The sequence below is a fragment of the Xenopus laevis genome, chromosome 1L (assembly GCF_017654675.1).
Source record: "Xenopus laevis strain J_2021 chromosome 1L, Xenopus_laevis_v10.1, whole genome shotgun sequence".
Lineage (NCBI taxonomy): Eukaryota > Metazoa > Chordata > Amphibia > Anura > Pipidae > Xenopus > Xenopus laevis.
The window spans coordinates 26,826,065-26,842,853 of NC_054371.1; the positions used below are offsets into that span (position 1 = coordinate 26,826,065).

The 16,789-nt window shown below is 39.7% G+C and overlaps 1 protein-coding gene across 1 annotated transcript in view; it reads left to right on the plus strand.

Annotated features, from left to right (window-relative positions):
• evc2.L (Ellis van Creveld syndrome 2 L homeolog) overlaps window positions 1-16,789 on the plus strand; it is a 98,589-nt gene that overhangs the window by 21,000 nt on the left and 60,800 nt on the right. The window contains exons 5-9 of the mRNA XM_041587834.1: window positions 5,141-5,339; window positions 6,471-6,580; window positions 9,425-9,487; window positions 13,826-13,948; window positions 15,818-15,969. Coding sequence (XP_041443768.1) covers window positions 5,141-5,339; window positions 6,471-6,580; window positions 9,425-9,487; window positions 13,826-13,948; window positions 15,818-15,969 — 647 coding nt within the window. The remainder of the gene's footprint in view (window positions 1-5,140; window positions 5,340-6,470; window positions 6,581-9,424; window positions 9,488-13,825; window positions 13,949-15,817; window positions 15,970-16,789) is intronic.

Genomic DNA, 16,789 nt, shown 5'->3' on the forward strand with positions numbered 1-16,789 from the left:
CTCGAGCTAAGTAAATGGGCCCCATAGAGTACAGGTATAGGATGAGTTATATATAGTCAGTAGCGGAACTACCGAGGGAGCAGGGGGTGCGAGCGGGCCAGGGCCCGCACCCCCTCAGGGCCCCCCTGCAGTCAGTTCGCCGCTGAAAATGTGGCCAAATGCGGCCGTACGGAGGGGGGCGGGGCCCGGCTGCGCGTCACGCACCAGGGCCCGTCCCCCTCTAGTATCGCTACTGTATATAGTCTTTCCATAATTTGGATAAACCATTTAAATATTAATTAAACCCAATTGGATTGTTTTTGCCACTAAGGATTATTTATATCGTAGTTGGCATCAAGCACAAAGTACTGTTTTATTATTACAAGAAAGCGGAAATCATTTAAAAAAAAAAGTTAATTATCTGATTAAAATGGAGTCTATGGGAGATGGTCTTCCAGTAATTCGGAGCTTTGTGGATAATGGGTTTCTGAATATCAGATCCCATACCTGATTTGTTTAAAATTACCTCTGTGGGAGACTACTTTCCTGCTTTCGGAGCTTTCTAGATAACAGGTTTCCAGATAAGGGGTCCCAGGCTGTATCTAAGAAACTTAATACTGCTTGGTCCAGTGTATGGAATTTGAAAGGTAAAGAGTAACCATAAAGAGAATTTAAAGGTGTTGTTCCCCTTTTAGTATGATGTAGAGAGTGATATTCTGAGACAATTTGCAATTGGTTTAATTTTTATATTATTTGTGTTTTTTAAGTTATTTAGCTTTTTATTCAGCAGCTCTCCAGTTTGCCGTTTCAGCGATCTGGTTTCTAGGGTCCAAATTTCCCTAGCAACCATGCATTGATTTGAATAAGAGACTGGAATATGAATAGAGGGGGGACTGAATAGAATTTAGCAATAGAAAGTAACAATAACAAAACATTTGTAACCTTGCAGAATATTTGTTTTTAGATGGTGTCGTCGACCCCCCCCCCATTCAAAAGCTGCAAATAATTAAAAAAATAAAAAAAATTAATAATTTTCTTAGAATTAGCCATTCTACAACATTCTACAACATACTGAAAGTTAACTTATAGGTGAACCACCCCTTTAAGGTGTTAGGGGTAGTATTAATCATGGCTACCCTGCAAAGTCTGAAGGGCATTGATAAAGATGTCAACTATCCAGGGAACTGAATTAGGGTGATACCCTTGGTACACTCAACCATGACCCTTGCTGTGCTCAAGGTATAAATGCATGGGACTCCCGAAAAGTCTTAAATTGTCGTTTCTGCATCCAGGAACATATGGTGACACATCTGAGGAGATCAAGTGAGGGGCAGATATCCATTGTAGGGATGCACCTAATCCAGGATTCGGTTCGGGATTCAGCCAGGATTTGGCCTTTTTCAGCAGGATTCAGGATTCTGATTCGGTTCGGTATTCGGCCGAATCTTTCACCAAGGATTCGGGGATTCGGCGAATCCAAAATAGTGGATTCGGTGCATCCCTAATCCATTGAATAAGGATTAAGGTTTTTTTATTATTATTAATAACATTTATTTATATAGCGCCAGCATATTTCGCAGCGCTGTAAAGTAAATGTTACATTAATTAAATACATGGAACATATGGAGTTCACAACCAATACAGTACAAAAGGTGACAATGGTTTTGATTAGGCTTTTTTTTTTTTTTTTAATTGGTGCTGTTGCATGAAACTCAAATAGCTGTGAAGAACCATGGAAGGCATAGTGGCAACTGGAGTCTTGGTTGGACAAATGCTGGTTTTGGTGCATTGAATGAAAGGGTTATCTAACCATTCTGACCAATATACATTGGAAAGTTGCTTAAAATAGCATTCTCTTTCATTTTGCAAAATGAATTAATCTTTACTATTTGGGTGGAGTGATCTTAAAATTTACACAAAATATTCAATCAAAAATTGAAAGTATTTTTAAGTAATGAATAAATAATGTAGTGTTGCTCTGCACTGGTAAAACTGGGATGTTTGCTTCAGATAGACTCCTATAGTTTATGTAATAGCCTCATTCAGTACAGATTTAGGTGGCATATCTACCTCACACCAAGGCCACCCCCATTAAACTAAAAAATCCAATATCTGTAGTCTGGAACAAAGGACCAAATCGCAGGATAACTGCAAATGTGCCAAATTTTATTTTAATCCACACACGACATGTTTCGGGCGCAACTGCCCTTTTTCAAGTAAACTAAAAAATGTTTGGAGGGGCCCAGACCACATCTGCAGCAAGAGCATGCGGCCATACCCGACCCGCACTCCCACCACTTCAAACCAGTTTTGGACTGGCCCACCGGGATACCAGGAAAAGTCCTGGTGGGCCCAGGTGTCAGTGGGCCCTTATGCTGTTAAACATTTGGCTTATTTTATGGCCATTCCCTATTTCAATGAGAACAAAGTGACTTAATAGATGGAATAATAGATCATAGTATGTAAAGAAAAGACTAGGAGAATAGAGGTTAAGTGCCCCTGGTGTAAGATTACTTGGTGGGCCCCTGGTCAAAGATTTTTGGGTGGGCCCATATAGTTAGGAGAGCGACTGGGGAGTAGGGTCCAAGGGGGTCGGCAGATGGGTAATAAGATTTGTAAAACTACAGAGGAAGTAGAACCCTACAGTCCAGGCCCCCCTGTTCCCCGGACCCCCGCATGACCACAGGGTCTGCTTCCAATACAGTTACTCCACTGATGATACCATTTTTTTTGAATAAGAGGGGGTGTAATCATATATGGGACTGTACATCCAGTTGCCATTTAAGCTTTCTGTGGGTACATTAGAAAAGCCTGTTACATGTTGTATGCCGATAGTGTTTGGAGAGTCCTTGTTTCTGTTTACTATTTGTGTAGTTCCCATCCGTGGGTTTTTATATGCCATTATTAAAGCCCTATTCCGGTAGCTGAGATCTGTACAATCTATACTTACAAAGCATGGCCGTGGCTTCCTCGCATTTATAAGGCAAATGTCGATGGTGCAGACACAAGACCCGTACCTAAGGGATTTATACAAAACTACAAGTGCTGGAGATTTTAAAAAAAAAAAGGGAGATGGTTTACTGGGAGATTTGAGAGAGGTCACCTCTGTACAGTAGCTGCAGGGAAAAGGGAGGAAATATTACTTTTCTTTCAACTCTCGTGCAACAAGCCAGCCAGTTAAAGGAAAACTATACACCCAACATTAATACTAAAGCAACAGATCCTAGGATGAATCCTAGGATCCCAAGGGGCGGCCCTTATCTTTTAAAATGGCATTTTTCTATTTAGGATTACCCAATGGCACATAATGCTAAAAAAGTATATTATTATGAAGATGGTTTATTTACATGAAGCAGGGTTTTACATACAAACTGTTTTATGCAATTTATTTTTATAGAGACCTACATTGTTTGGGGGGTATAGTTTTCCTTTAAGCGCATTATGGGAAATGGAAATCCTTGGGGTGGATCCTGCAAATCAAATTAAAGGATGAAATATAGGCTTTTGGAAGTATTGTCTGTAATGTAATTGCAAGTTCTATCACAATGCAAGTTTAGATATGTTATATTTATATAGTTTACCTACAGTTGGCCCATCAGCCTACTTATCTATTTTACTGTCATTGTTAAAGGGGAAGAAAACAAAGCACGATTCTATATCAAGCCCTGAAATCTGTACCAGAACCACCATGTTTCTATAAAAGCCCTGTCTTGGTGGCCCCAGAGCAAATACCTCCATTTATTAAAGTAGCCCTGAACCATGGTGTTGATGTCAATTGTTAACGTTAAAACACATTTGTAAAGATTATAGTTCAGGTTTACTTTATTGTAGGATGGAAAACACATTATCAATAGTGATTGGCAAATAAATTTGCCAGGCATGGATCTGCGTCAAAAATTTACTGCGACAAAACAAAACTGTCACGCATCAAAATTGTCACATGCATAAAAATTGTCAGGCGTCAAAATTATTCGGATGCTTATAGACTTTAATGCATTTAGGCAAAATAGTCGTGCGTGTAAAAATTGTCGATCACATCAAAATAATTTTAAATCCTGTTGACTTCAATGGAAATTGTTCTCTGTTTTGCGAAAACAGTACAGATTCGGCCATCACTAATTATCAAACCACTAAAAAGTGTCACTTTCATAGAGCTGTGGGATCTATATTATACCATTGTAGCCTGTACCGCACTTACACTGATTACATTTCATACTTAATTTGCCCGTCAGCTTGCTTGTGTTTATGTCGCTAAACACCTTGTACTCATTAAAAGTCCTCATTATGCAGGATCATTTGATTCCCTGCTTTATTTATAGCCCTTACATAAATGACATGGGCCCCTAAAAGAATGAGACCAAATCTTGGGCTGTTGGTTCTCTCTCTTTTTTTTTTAAATATACTTTTAAAGGTAGTAAATCTATTAAAGGGGTAGCTCACCTTTAAAGGAAAACTATACCACAAAACAATTCTTACTCTTTCCAGCTTTCAAAAGGGAGTCAGTCACTGGCCCCAGCAGCCAAAGAACAATTTCTCTGGAGGCTACATTTTCATTGTTATTTCTACTTTGAATTACTTATATTTCTATTTGGCCTCTCTCCTGTTCAAATTACAGTCTCTAATCCAAATCAATGAATGATTGCTTGGATAATTTACACCCTAGCAACCTCATACCTGTTGAAATTCTAAACTTATAAGCTGCTGAACAAAAAGCTAAATAACTCGAAATATCAATCTCTACAATCATACTAAAAGTCCATTTGAGGGTGAACAACCCCTGTAACTGCATAACATCACAATTGGACCAGAAACCCAACTAGCTTTGTAACAGCTTTAGCCATAACTCTACTGTCCGCCTGCCCTAGAACACAACAGTGAGCTCATTGCAGTGATGGAAATAACATTATCCATGGGCAGAAGGGAATGCGTGTGAACTACCTGTTACCCATTCAGTACCCACAATGTGCTGCCGGTTCCCCCCTATAAACAACCTGCTGCATGTCTGTGATGATGGTTGGCTTTCCATAACTTTAACAGCAACTTGCTTGTCGTCAGAAACAAGTTTGTAATGGCTTTATGTCTTTCAAATAAATTACTGCCTGTTTTCCAAGTGCCATAAACATTGTGGAATCTGATTTTTCCTTTTTGTTATATTCTCTAGGTAAATAATGATGCAGATGGCCAGCAATCAGCCAGTATAAGTCTACTGATTGACAACACAGTTGTGTCATCCTTTGCAGACAACATGACTGGGCTTATCCTTTCTGATAACATTACTGGTCTCCTTGTGAAAGATGGCAGCTATCCCGGCACTGGAGTTGTAAACGGAATTCAGACTTTCAGGATCCAGTCGCTAAAAGGTGAATAAGTATAATAAGTACGTAAGTGCTGCCCTATCAGTTTCAGCGTTATCCAACCAGGCTTTTCCTATGTAGAATTATAATATCCCATTATAATAACCTATTATATCTGCAAGTATGGCAAGGGCAGATGCCAGGTGAATACTAGCTAACTAAATGTATAATGCAAACTGTAAAGATCGGTGGAGGAGGAATAATGGTCTGGCTCTATGGACATGCAGTTTGTATGTTCTCCCCGTGTCTTTGTGTGTTTCCTCCATTTTGCTGGGGAAGGTATATAAATAGTAAAAAATCATCCAAAGGTATAATGGGCCATGTTTTCATAATGAAAAAACATTCAACCAGTCACACAATATCAGGGGTCCTGCAGTGGGTTGGGTACCTGCAAAAAAAGTTTGTACCCTGCGGAATGAGGGTAGATTTTTCTGGTGCTGGTATAGATGGGGGTCGGGTTGCGGGTCTCATCTACATTTCTTATCTAATGTTATATTGTCTATATTTTAGTCCCTTTTTTACATTTTACAAAACATTTTACAAAACTTGATTATGTCCCGCCCACTTTTGGTGGAGTCACTTTTCAGCAACACCACTTCCTGTTTGATGGTGGTCAGTGGGTTGCGAGTCGGGTTGCGGATAAGGCAGTTGCGGGTCCGGGTCGGGTAGCGGATCAAAGTGGGTAAATATGCGGAAAATATGCGAGTTTGGGTCCGGTCCGGATCTTAGAAATTGGTTCCGCGCAGGACTCTACATTGGGGGTCCTCAAACATGAGCAGTATCAATACGTGTGATACAGGTTATGCATTTTGGGGCCCTAAAATGGTCTTGCTGTTGGGCCCAGTACTTTTTTAGTCACCGTACACTGTTCTAAAATTATGACAGTATCGTATTAAAATACATACGTTTCCAAAATAAAATTGCTGGCACTCAAAAATAATGAGACCGTGAACACAGTAAACAAACATTTAAGAGCAATCAAAGGATTAATTAAGCAGAAAGCATGCATGAGCGGTTTCATTCTATGGAGCTGTATGCAAACTGTAGACAAGCGAAATTAAGCTTTAAATAGAACTTTAATAGTGGCAAAGTGCTTATGTGTTCTTCCTCCTGATTATTTCTGAACCTTTATTGCAGCCGGAGAATATTTGCTCATTAAGTACACCGCATCACTGAGCAGCGGCCTCTCCGCCGACGGATTTCAGCTATCACTGCCCGCCCAGCTAACATTCCAGAACTCTTCTGCGGTAACATCTGCTTAGTTTCATTGCCTTCTTATGTTTCTCTAAATGTTCTCCAGATCTTATAGAATCTATAATATCTATGCATTTTTTGAAAATTATGTATAGGAGCAGCCATACTGCTCTCTTATTAATGAGACAGCGCCCCCTTTAGCCAGATCATGGTGAAAGATGGCATAACGCTCACTTGACTTTACTTCCTTGAGTTTTCCTCGTTATGCTCAGTGTTTACTTGTTGTGTCAGCCTAAAGCAGGTGAGATCCAGTGGATCATTGACCACAAATGTGGAAGGAGCAGGTCACGTGCACCACCCCACTGAGCCTTAAAGGAACAGTAACACCAAAAAATGAAAGTGTTTTAAAGTAATGAAAATATCCTGTAATGTTGCCCTGCACTGGTAAAACTGCTGTGCTTGCTGCTGTGTAACATAGTAACATAGTAAGTAAGGTTGAAAAAAGACAGACGTCCATCAAGGTTAACATTTTAGTTTTTTTTTAGTCTGCCTAACTGCTAGTTGATCCAGAGGAAGGCAAAAAAACCATCTCAAGCATCTCCAATTTGCCTCAGAGGGGGAAAAAATTCCTTCCTGACTCCAAAATGGCAATCGGACTAGTCCCTGGATGAACTTGTACTATGAGCTATCTCCCATAACCCTGTATTCCCTCACTTGCTAAACACCATCCAACCCCTTCTTATACCTATCTAATGTATCAGCCTGTACCACTGATTCAGGGAGACAATTCCACATCTTCACTGTAAAAAACCCCTTCTGAATATTTAGGCGGAACCTCTTTTCTTCTATTCGGAATGGGTGACCTTGTGTCAGCTGGATAGCGTGAACATCCCCAATTTGGCCAGTCTTTCCTCATAGCTAAGATTTTCAATACATTTTACCAGCTTAGTTGCCCTTCTCTGTACCCTCTCTAATACAATAATGTCCTGTTTGAGTGATGGAGACCAAAACTGTACGGCATATTCTAGATGGGGCCTTACAAGTGCTCTATACAGTGGAAGAATGACCCCTCCTCCCGTGACTCTATGCCCCTTTTAATACAGCTCAAGACCTTATTTGCCCTTGATGCTGCTGACTGGCATTGCTTGCTACAGCCAAGTTTATCATCTACAAGGACTCCAAGGTCCTTTTCCATAATGGATTTGCCTAGTGCAGTCCCATTTAGGATATTATCCCAAGTGGATAATTTTACATCCCAGGTGCATGACTTTACATTTATCAACATTGAATCTCATTTGCCACTTAGCTGCCCAGATTGCCAGTTTGTCAAGATCCTGTTGCAAGGATGCCACATCCTGGGTGGAATTAATTGGGTTTGGATAGTTTTGTGTCATCTGCAAACACTGATACATTACTTACAATACCCGCCCCTAAGTCAGTAATGAACAAGTTAAATAAAAGTGGACCCAATACCGAGCCCTGAGGGACCCCACTAAGAACCTTACTCCAAGTAGAGAATGTCCCATTAACAACCACCCTCTGTACCCGATCCTGTAGCCAGTATCCTATCCATGTGCAAATGACTTCATTAAGCCCAACAGAGCTTAGTTTAGAAAGCAGTCGTTTGTGGGGCACAGTATCAAACACTTTGGCAAAATCCAAATAGATCACATCTGCTGTCCAGCATCTTACTTACCTCATCATAAAAACCAATCAAATTTGTCTGACATGACCTATCCTTCATAAAGCCATGCTGATGTCTTCTCATAATGCCATTGACTAGGACAACATTTTGAATGTGATCCCTTAACAAGCCTAGCAATGGTGGCAATTTAAAAAAGGCTATATGGCACAGGTTAAATAGTGGATAACAGATAACACCATTATGTTCTACAGAGCGTATCTGCTATCTTATATACCAGTGTTAAAATTGCAAAAACAAACAATATTTGCAAGATATAATGGAAAAGTAAACCCTCAGAATTTTTTCCTTTGCCGATATTTTTAACAGTTCCCTCCTTATCTGCATCTGCTGTGTAACCTGAGCCTTTTCTCCTTTGAATGGCTGTCCCCATTGCTGCACAGCAGCTTATTTATATAAAACAAAGTAGTGTTTCTAAAGCAAACACACCAGTTGTAGGGTAAGGTCACATCTGGAGATTCAGGGTTGCCTCATGAGGAAACTTCGGGCGACTTCGGAAAACAAAGCGCCGCAAGTGATTTCTCATTCTAGCAGGCGGAAGCCGTTCTGGGAGATTAGTCGCCCCAAAGAAGAGGCGGCCGACTAAATCTCCCCGAATCTCCAGGTGTGACCTTACCCTTACTAGTGCAGGGCAACACTGCATTATATTCTTATTACTTTAAAACGTTCTTTTTTTTATGTTGCTGTTCCTTTAATTGCATGCATGGTACAGGTATAGTAACTCAGACACAAGATAAATGGGTCACAGTGATATGTACCCATGTAGAAAGTTACCCCTTCAGCTTTAAGTGAGATTACCCAATTTGTTCTATCCCATGGGTTCCCATTTGGTGGAGTTGACTGCTCTACAGCAGAATTCCCTACACCAACACTAGACTAGACAAACTAGATGGGTTACACCACCAGTAAAAAGTCAAATGCCAATGTCTTTGATGCCAATGACTATCAGGGGACATCAGTACTACATGTTTTCCAATGAAGTATTAAATGTCACGTGGGTAATGCTTCCTACCTTATTCCCCATAGTGCACGCACCCATCTGTCTAAGCCACAGTCAAAGAGCAACACTGCTGAGCATTAGGTGCCATTTGAAAGTTCTCCTTCTGATGTTGGGCTCCACATAGGGTCACGCTTGGTGTATCAACACTTGAATAGAATTTTACCATTTAAGTTCTATGACCCATTCTTTCCACAGGTCGCTGGAACATCTTTAAGATTAATGGCGGCCTTTACAATCACAGCCAAGGGAAATATAAAGGTAAAGCTCGTGGAACATGATCATTTCCTGTTTGTTGGTTTGGAGCTTTGAGATGTGGCAGTGATTTATGACTACGCTGAAGCTGAACACGAAAATGAGTGATGGTGATCTTCAGAGAGGTGTCATGTTTTTGAATCCAGACATTCATAAAAATAATTTCATTTTGTTCATAATTTTTTTGCGATTAAACTTCCCCCCCCCGCGTTTATTTGCAAACGACTCTCGCCATGTATTCAGTAGGAAAGAGCTGAGTTTTAATGATGCCATTATCAGGTGTATTTACCGGGGTTCACATACAGATTTTATATTGGATATCAAAGATATATTAGCATATCTGTTCAAAGCAGCCTCACAGACAGACATCGGGTAGCTTCCGGCTCATCCCGCAGCTCTCAATAGGAACGAGTTCTCAGGCTTTGAAGCTGTTTACTGAGTAATGTTTTGTTTACTATTTGATGTGATATTAAGAGAATGCCGGGAATTAAGACATAGATGGATTGAATCAACTCAGCGTATGTTTTTCCACAGTTTTATTTTAAATATGTACCTCTTTGGTTTACTATAGCCTTCCTATTCTGTCTCTCTCCAGTTTTGCAGCAGGTTTTTGGGGGTCACTGACCCTGGCAGCCACAGAACACATTAACTCGTTTACTTTTGTTTGTTTGTTCTACCGCTATTCAGTTTTTTTTTATTGACATTTGATTTACAGGCTCTCTACTACAGGTATAAGGCCTGTTATCCAGAATGCTCAGGACCTGGGGTTTTTAAGTCTACTCAAAATCATTTAAACATTAAATAAACCCAATAGGATTGTTTCCCCCACCAATAAGGAATCATTATATCTTACTTGGGATCAAGTACATGCTACTGTTTTATGAATACATAGAAAAAGGAAATATGTTTTAGCATTTTGAATTATTTAATTAAAATGAAGTCTTTGCGAGAAAACCTTCACGTAATTTGGAGCATTCTGGATAACGGATTTCCGGATAACGGATCATATACCTGTATTCATAGGACTGATTTCTGGGTGGTAGGGTAATTAACTCCCAAGCCAGGCCCGAATTGTGGGAAGGACACAAAGGCTTTGGCCTAGGAGAATTCTCTGCTTAAATCTCCTGTGTGCTAAATTCCGAAAATGTAAGAGTGTGCATGTGCAAACAGGGGGGGGGGATGCAGAAACGAATGAGCAGGAGTTTGAGGGGTAGATGCACTGACTTGGCCTTGGGGCCTGCCCCAAACAACCAAATCACAGTTTTAATGAAAAGCTACCCACGGAACAAAGGAAATTAAAAATTAAAACACAAAAAAATAGAAAACAAAACCCAACTGCAATTCACAATTCAACTCAAATCTACACTATACTTAAAAAAAGGGTTTACGGTGACATCTCCCTTTAAATCTTATTTAGGAGAAGTACATCCACCTTACAATATTACTGTCCATACTAGGGATTGTTTAACTCTTTTCATGCTAAGTCCTCCCGTATTAATTGTAGTCAAGACGGCAGTCACACACCTCTGAAACTTCACTATCAAAAAAAAATTATTTGGGATACAGGTGCCTGAAAATTATTGCTATATACATGTTTTAATACAGTGGTTTTGTTAACAAAAAGCAGTAAAGGTATGGAATCCAGTATCCACAAACCTGTTATGCAGAAAGCTCAGAATTACAGAAAGGCCGTCTCCCATAGACTCAAATAATCCAAATTTTTAAAAATGATTTCCTTTTTTTCTGTAATAATAAAACAGTGCCTTGTACTTGATCCCAACTAATATATAATTAATAATTATTGGAAGCAAAATCAGCCTATTGGGTTTATTTATTGTTTACATGTTTTTCTAGTAGACGTAAGGTATGGAGATCCAAATTATGGAAAGATATCTATTATCTGGAAAACCCCAGGTCCCGAGCATTCTACATAACACTTCCCATACCTGTGTCTCTAGGACTCCCCATACTGGTGTAAAATATTACATTTATTACTCATTAATGGGAAGCATAGCCCACTACACACTTGTCATAGTTGTAAGCAAGCCAGGGGCGACCTGCGGGCTGCTGCCGCCTGAGGCAGCAACCCAGATGCTGCCCCCCTCTCCCGCTCCGCGCTTAAAAGTTTAGCGTCGGAGCGAGTAAAAGGGGGCCGAATTGCTAGCGCAGCGAGCGTGTACTGCGCTTTCTGCACTAGCAGAGCCAAATTAAAAAACCGGAAATTCGGCTCTTAAAGTTACAGGAGGTGGCTTTTTGCCGCCCCTTGTAACTGGCCGTTCACTGCCTCATGGCAGGAACGGCCCTGAAGCAAGCCTCATAAATTAGTTGTTGTTTGAGAAAAAGGGGCACATTTACTAAGGATCGAATTTTGAAATTAAAAAACGTCGAAATTCGACCATCGAATTTGATACTTCGATAGTCGATCGAAACGGCTGTTTTTGATGGAAGTAAAAATCGTTCGATCGATCAAATCGTTCGAATCGAACGATTTTACAAAAAAATACTTTGACTACTCAAAACTTTACTCAAAGTTTATAGGAGATCCCCCATAGGCAAAACAGCAATTCGTCAGGTTTAAGGTGACGAAGTGTCGTAGTCAAAGTTTTTTAAAGAGACAGTATTTCGATTTCGAAGTCGAAGTTTTTTCAATTCGAATCGAATGTTGGCCTATTCGATGGTCGAAGTACACAAAAATTACTTCGAAATTCGAAGTTTTTTGAATTCGAAAATTCACTTCGACCCTTAGTAAATGGGCCTCAAAGAGGCTGAATAATAATTTGATTGCCTTCTTAAGTAATAATCAGGTCCTTCTCTAAAAATACAGAAATCCACAAAGGCCATTTGGAAATGTCTCAGTGAAAGTTGAGTATTATAAGAGAGAACCTCATTGTTCCATTATATGGTAGGAATATCACTTGTCTGTCAGTTTCCTTATATATTACATTAGTGCTTTTAATAATGTACACACTAATGTAAAATATATAGTGAATAAAGTACCCCCTCTTGTAAAATATAAGGATATTATAAGTTACCGAGGAGTTTCATGACCATATAAAAACACGAGGCCGAAGGCCGAGTGTTTTTATACAGGTCATGGAACTCCGAGGTAACTTATAATATCCTCATATTTTACAACTGGGGGTACTTTATTAATTATAATACACAAATTTTAGTGAGTCATGTGACAGAAATGACATCACTACTCACCGTTTATAACTGATGATATCACTACTCACCGTTTATAAGGATATAATTTACAAGATATTCATGGCTTTTGTGTATTATAAGGGTATTCAAATTGACAGAGGAGTTTAATAATGGACTTTTAATATGTATAAACTTGTGTATACAATATTCTTAATATCCTTAGATGACAGGTGGCAGTGATCACACTTGGTATTAATGCAGTTCCCCATTTTTTTCCAAAACTCCTAAAACTCCATAACTAGGCAAGTACAGGTATGGGACCTGTTATCCAGAATGCACGGGACCTGGGGTTTTCCGGATAACGGATCTTTCCATAATTTGGGTCTCCATGCTTTAAGTCTGCTAGAAATTCATGTAAACATTAGATAAACCCAATAGGATGGTTTTGCCTCCAATAAGGATTAAGTATATCTCAGTTGGGATCAAGTACAAGTTCTGTTTTATTATTACAGAGAAAAAGGAAATCATTTTTAAAAAATTTGGATTATTTGGTTAAAATTGAGTCTATGGGAGACAGCCATTCCATAATTCTGAGCTTTCTGGATATCGGGTTTCCGGATAAGGGATCCTATACCTGTACCTCTAACATGAACCCAAAAGGTTCAGAGCTCAGATGAATGAGGCCAAACGTTCGTGCTGCTCCTATTAAAGGGGGTGGTTCACTTTTAATTAAAAAGCCAGTTCTAAGAAACGTTTCAATTGGTCTTCATTATTTATTTTTTTAGAGTTTTTTTAATTATTTGTCTTTTTCTTCTGATTTGTTCCAGCTTTTAAATGGGGGTCAATGACCCAATCTAAAAAACAAATGCTCGCTTAAGCTATACATTTTTTGTTATTGATCCATTTTTTGTTATTGATCCTATTCAGGCCCTCTCTGATTCATATTCCAGTTTCTTATTCAAAATGAATGCATGATTGGTAGGGTAATATGGACCCTAGCAACAAGATTGCTGAAATTGCAAATTGAAGAGCTGCTGAATAAAAAGCTAAATAACTCAAAAACCACAAATAATAAAAAAAGAAAACCAATTGCATATTGTCTCAGAATATGAATCTCTACATCAAACTCAAAGTTAACTCAAAGGTCAACAACCCCTTTAATGATGGATGTGGTGACTGTGTTAATTGTCCTTCCAGGTTATTCCGAATCACGGGATCCACGCAGCGGGATTTTTCATTGGCTTGTTTGTGTCTTTCTTGCTGACCTGTGCTGTGGTGTTTGTACTTCATTACACAAAACGGTTGAATTGCAGATGTTTGGTGAGTCGAGATAATGCTACCTTTATCGCTTGTTAACTGTTGTCATAACTGCCACTAGAACGCTGTTTTCATTGGGTGTTGTTCTAATATCTACAGGTGTTTAGAACCCTTAACTGACATCCAGAAGACTCCAAAAACTTGATACCCACAAGCTGCTCCAAAAAGTGGCAAAATTCTTACCAAATTCATGATTTCAGCCAGATTTTAGAGCAAGTTTCATCCTTTCTTCCTCCCCCTGACCTGAACAGTAACACCAAAAAATTAAATTGTTTTAAAGTAATGAAAATATCATGTTGCCCTGCACTGGTAAAACTGATGTTTTTGCTTCAGAAACACTACTATAGTTTAATATAAACAAGCTGCTGTGTAGCAATGGGGGAAATTGAAAAAAGACTATATGGCACAGGTTAAATAGTGGATAACAGATAACACCATTATGTTCTACAGAGCTTATCTGCTGTGTAACCTGAGCCTTTGAATGGCTGCCCCCATGGCTACACATCAGCTTGTTTATATAAACTATAGTAGTGTTTCTGAAGCAAACACACCAGTTTTACCAGTGCAGGGCAACACTGCATTATATTTGTGTTACTTTAAAACACTTTTCTTTTTGATGTTACTGTTCCTTTAATGATAGACGTTTTATCTCTATAACTGTCATCCTGTCATCTTTGCTATGCTAAAATAGATTTGAGCAAATTGAATGGAATTTTGGGAAAACCCTCTTATCCGGCAAGCCTCAGGTAGAATCCACGCCGATCCTTGCCTTTATGCCGCCTGAGGCGGCCTTCCATTGCTGCCCCCACCCCTCCACACAGCGCTCACCTTTTCAGTGCCGGAGGGGATCGGGGGCGCTGCACGTTGCAATTGCGCTCTCTGCACTAGAAGAGCCGAATTTCCGGGTTGAAAACCAGGAGCGGCATTTTTGCTGCCCCTGGCAACCAGGGGGGCCCTGCCGTCTGAGGCAAGTGGCTCGACTCACCTCATTGGTGGAGCGCCCCTGGGTAGAATTATAATCTCACTTTGTATCGTGTCCCTCTTACGCTATAAGAATGCCTTACGCTATAAGAATGCCTGCAACATTTACAGCTACTTTTCTACAAGGTCCTACCATATTGGGTGCTTGAAGGTAAACTAAACCTTAACTAAAGAAGTAGGTAGAAATGTAGTACATTATGTTTTGGGCTTCTGCACCAGCCCAAGGCAACCACAGCCCTTTAGCAGTAAAGATCTGTGTCTCCAAAGATGCCCCAGTAGCTCCCCATCTTCTTTTCTGCTGATTCACTGCACATGCTCTGTGCTGCTGTCACTTACTGAGCTTAGGGACCCACTCACAATATACAGTACACATAGAATAGAAATGTCACAATATAAGGCTGATTAGTAATTAATTCAGATCATTGGTACGTCACCCCCGAAATCAGCACAATTTGCGTACAATCTAAAATCTGCTTTGTTGCTATATTACAGGCCAACCTCATCTTCTGCTTTATGATTTGCAACGACCCCTAAGCTTAGCTTCTCAACAGCTGCTCAGAGCCCACTGAGCATGTGAGTGTCACAGACACTTTCCCAGATGGTGACCCCCTGTGACAAGTTTGAAGTCCTGGATCGTTACTACTATAGAGCTTAAGCTGATTCAATAAGTTCAGCCATATTCGTTTTTAGGGTTTAGTCCTCTTTTAAGGCAGTTCTCCTATATACACACCCTATATTGACAGACCTGCCTTTGTGTATCATTCATTTCACCCCATGCATGGCTTGCACATGACCAACTTATATTTCATGCCTTTAAGCAGAAATGTAATAGCTTTGTGCAAGGCCAAAATGAAAATCAACAGAGATAAAATGTATTCTGTATCTTCCCAGGGAAACCTGCATGAAACTAATTGCGAGGCAAAATTGGGAAAATCACAGAGCAGTTCACCTGACAACATAAATGAAGATTTCAGTGTGCCTGACAAGATGATTGACATATTGGCCTTTGAAGAACCAGAGAACATGCTTCAAGCGTTGGACGAGTAAGTATTGAGGGTTTCGGGAAGCTTCTATGGATAACAGCAGAGGATTCCATTAATATAATCTGAGCCCACGGTGGTATTTTTTTGTTCACACATTTATCAAAAGGGGGCCGCAGCTCATCATATAAACAGGAGAGCCAGTAACTTAGTATTCAGAGATGGTCTGTAAGAGACCAAGAATTCCCATCAGGCCGCCGCTTTAGTTTACATTTTCTCAAATATGCGAAAAGCATTATGTTTGGAATTCTTAATCTTGGGCCGGTCTGCTACCAGCAACCCCCAGGGATAATAGGAAGAGAGCTGTATAATCTTAGCTTTGAATATATGCATGGATTGGCAAAACATTTCAGGGAAATATACACCTCTAGAATAAAGGGAAACAAAACTAGACAATAGTTGGCAACTAGAGACAGTCATGCGCTTTGATATCTGCTCATATGGCGACCATGCAGTTATTTCTAGGGATTTAGGTGTGTGGGCCTTCATTTTTTTTTCATGGGGAGGCACATTTATCAAGGACTTCATTTATGGAATTTTGTGTTTTTTTTAAACTCGAATAAATTCGATTGGGGGGGTTATTTATTTAAAAAAAAAAGAATATCCATCTGGACAAATTGTACCGATCCAAAAACTCTTCAAATCGAATTCGACCAAACTCAAATTGAGTTTTTTCTCCGAAAAAAACTTAAATGTCAGCAAGGCTACAAACATCAACTGGTCATTGGACCTCTCCAATTGACTTATATGTGAATTTGGCAGATTTTAGGGGCGAAATTCTTAAAGAGCCAGAGCTTGATAAATCTCAAAAATCAAATTAGAT